This window comes from Apteryx rowi, unplaced genomic scaffold (genome assembly GCF_003343035.1).
Source record: "Apteryx rowi isolate R43461 unplaced genomic scaffold, aptRow1 scaffold_151, whole genome shotgun sequence".
Classification (NCBI taxonomy): domain Eukaryota; kingdom Metazoa; phylum Chordata; class Aves; order Apterygiformes; family Apterygidae; genus Apteryx; species Apteryx rowi.
Genome location: NW_020447764.1, coordinates 687383 through 690124, shown reverse-complemented (window position 1 = coordinate 690124; position 2742 = coordinate 687383). Strand labels below are relative to the sequence as shown.

The following is a 2742-nucleotide window of genomic DNA, read 5'->3' as shown; positions in this document are numbered from 1 at the left end:
TAACTTGGTCTAGGTTACTTACTTCAAATAAAAGTAAAGCAAATGCATTATATTAATATACTTCCTGATTTTTTTTTCACTGTTATATGCTTAGAGATTGGTTTATTTTAATTTAGTTTTGTGCCTTCCTATATTTACTGTTAAAATAAAATGATTTCAAAATGCTACTGATCTGGCTTTTGACCTCACAGCAGAAGTGGGATATTTTCTATAGCCTTCTTGTAATTAAAGTTAGAAGCTAACAGTACCTTCAGCTCTAATGAATATTACTTGCATGTTGTCAAACTATTCCTTTGTAAGGAATACAGAATGAATGTGTATATGCAAATACACCTGCACACAGTGTGGAAAACTGTTCCATATGAACTGGTGCATTTTCAGTTAAAAATACAGGTGTTTACATCTGTAAATCTTAGTTAATGGACATCTTATGTTAAAATATGTATATCTAGGACACTGTTTTCTTTATCCATGCTATTTTGATTTTTTCTTTGTTGTCCCAAAGTCTCTCCTAATTTTTTTTTAAAGTAGGATCACGTTTATTACTGAGCCTATTTAAAAATTGTGTAAGTACTATGTTGTAAATATGAAAATAGTATTTTATTTGGAAGTGCTATCTTTCTTCAAATTTAGACATTTCTCATAGGTTGCTGCAGTTGGTCTTCTTTCCTTCAAAAAAAAAGTTAAGAAACAACTTGTCTCTTAAAGTTAACTTTATTCAGTGGTATTATTGATGGACAAGCCAACAAGTAACAGAGTACTGCTGCAAGCTACACTCTGAATCCATCACTCCTGTTGCAGAAGCTCCAAAACGCCATTTTTGCTGGTTAAAAAAGATCTTTTTTAACAATGCAATCTTGTAATGGAAGAATAGCAATTCTGAAAAGATACCCCTTCAATGGCTTGTAAAGATGAACAATTTTTTTGTCATTTCTCCTTTACATCTAATTGCTAAATTTTGGGAAAAATTGAGAAAAAGAGGACATTGCTTAAAAATGAGAGAGGACAGCAGCTGTCCACAGATGAAAAAAGAGAAAAAAGATTGAGGAGAATGCTTATTTTGTGTGTGTGTAAATAAATAAATAAATAAATAAAATATTTAAAAAAATGCATATAGCTACAGCTGAAACTAATATATAGCCCAGCTCTCCAGCATCTTTTTATTCCTAGGACAGAAAAAAAGAATTCTGGTTAGATATGTGTTAGAATAACTAGGTCCAGTTATCTTTTGGTGACTGTAATTTTTACTGAAATTACAGTTACCAAAAAATTGCCCCTAGAAACATACCTTGACTATGAGACACTATTAAAACTCTGAGCCTGTTTCATCTAAGAGATGTGTTACTACTTCAGGCAGAGCTGTCACCATAACAAATGTTTCATATTTCTAAATCAGTATTCCAACCACTTAGGCTATCTGATGACTGGGTTAATTGTCTTCCATCTGTGGGGGAGCTAATTGGATAGGTCTGCTTTAATAGGATCTAGAAATTAAGACAGTTGAGGAAAATGCTGAGTTTGAGTCTTATGTTCAGATGTTCAGATTACTGCAAGTCAATCAAGTTAGAGCAACAACTGAGCATTTTCAGTTGTGCAAAGCAAAGTAAAGCAGCTAAGCTTAAACCAGTTAGTCCTTTAATTATATGCTTTTGTAAATAAAAAATAACAGTTAAGCAACAACAAAAAATCCTTGCAATTAAACTTACGCTTCTTCCTTGAATGTGTCTAGTGTGATAGTTGCATCATCTTCAGAGTGCAGACCTTCTGTGCTTAGTCCCAAGGTTTTAAGAGCTAAAGTTAAAATAGAATTTTCTAGAGCTTCTAAAGATAAAGGTAGCAGTAAACATATGTAATTTCTTTAACTTTTCAACTTGCAGATTGTGTAATCATCAAACGTGCTGATACTTTTTAAAAGCAAATATGCATGGTTCTAAAACTTTTAATAAAATTCTTCTTTGCAAACAAATCTTACTAAATGTTATTCAAGCAAGGCTAACCTTCTTTGTACTGTGCCGAGGTTATGTAGCCTTGACCTGCAACATCCATCATCTCAAACATGGCAGTCAGGTTCGAGTCATCCATGAGACAAGGATACTTCCCCTCACCTAGTTTTCCAGCCTTCACGCTTTCCAGAACCTGGATCAAAAACTCGCGTGGTCTTTCTGCAATGAAGTAAAATTAACCTAACTAACTGCGCCAGGTCTCTCAGCAGACACCTGCTGGTGACTGAGGCAGTTAGTTAAACCAGCTTCGCAGTCCCTCAGTAGTTCCTTGCAGCGCTGCCATTAACTAGCCTGACGGGGAAAACAAACAAAAAAACCACAAAAAGCAAAACAAAACAAATCTGCCGCCTCGGAGAGATCTGCGCAGGCCTTGGGGGCGCTGGCTCCTGACGGCAGCTTCTCCGAAGCCTGTGGCCCAGCAGGCTAGAAAAAAGCCACCCTTATTTACCCCCACCCCTACCGCCACGCCCGCGCCGCGGAGGGGTGAAGGCCGGGGTCGAGACAACCGCGGGGGGGAGGGGGGGAGGGACGCCGCTCGCCAGGCCTGCGGCCGTCGGGACTGGCCGCGCCGCCTCGCCTCGCCCGTACCGGGCCGGTGATAGAGCAGCAGCGCGCCGAGGCTGTGCAGCAGCTCGGGGATCCGGTGGCGCTCCAGGTACTCGCGGCCGCGCTGCTCGCCCGCCGCCGCCATCCCGCGTTGCCAGGCGACCGGGCACGCGGCGCCGCCCGCTTAAGGCCC

General features: G+C 40.0%; 1 protein-coding gene across 1 annotated transcript; it reads right to left on the bottom strand.

The window, feature by feature from the left end:
* Positions 1 to 930: 930 nt before the first annotated feature.
* On the bottom strand, positions 931 to 2694 carry EFCAB10 (EF-hand calcium binding domain 10). Its single transcript, XM_026059036.1, has 4 exons — positions 2592 to 2694; positions 1998 to 2162; positions 1707 to 1791; positions 931 to 1166 (listed from the first exon to the last, which is right to left on the bottom strand). Exons 1-4 carry the CDS (start codon positions 2692 to 2694, stop codon positions 1130 to 1132), a joined length of 390 nt encoding a protein of 129 aa, XP_025914821.1. The 3' UTR covers positions 931 to 1129.
* Positions 2695 to 2742: the final 48 nt, after the last annotated feature.

What these genes read in the sequence shown, in the direction of transcription:
- EFCAB10 (XM_026059036.1), bottom strand. Translation starts at nt 2,694, where the DNA reads ATGGCGGCGGCGGGCGAGCAGCGCGGCCGCGAGTACCTGGAGCGCCAC. An exon ending in GCTGCTCTATCACCGGCCCG is followed by an intron (nt 2,163 to 2,591) that starts GTACGGGCGAGG and finishes ACTTCATTGCAG; the next exon opens with AAAGACCACGCGAGTTTTTG. An exon ending in CTCGGCACAGTACAAAGAAG is followed by an intron (nt 1,792 to 1,997) that starts GTTAGCCTTGCT and finishes TTTTAACTTTAG; the next exon opens with CTCTTAAAACCTTGGGACTA.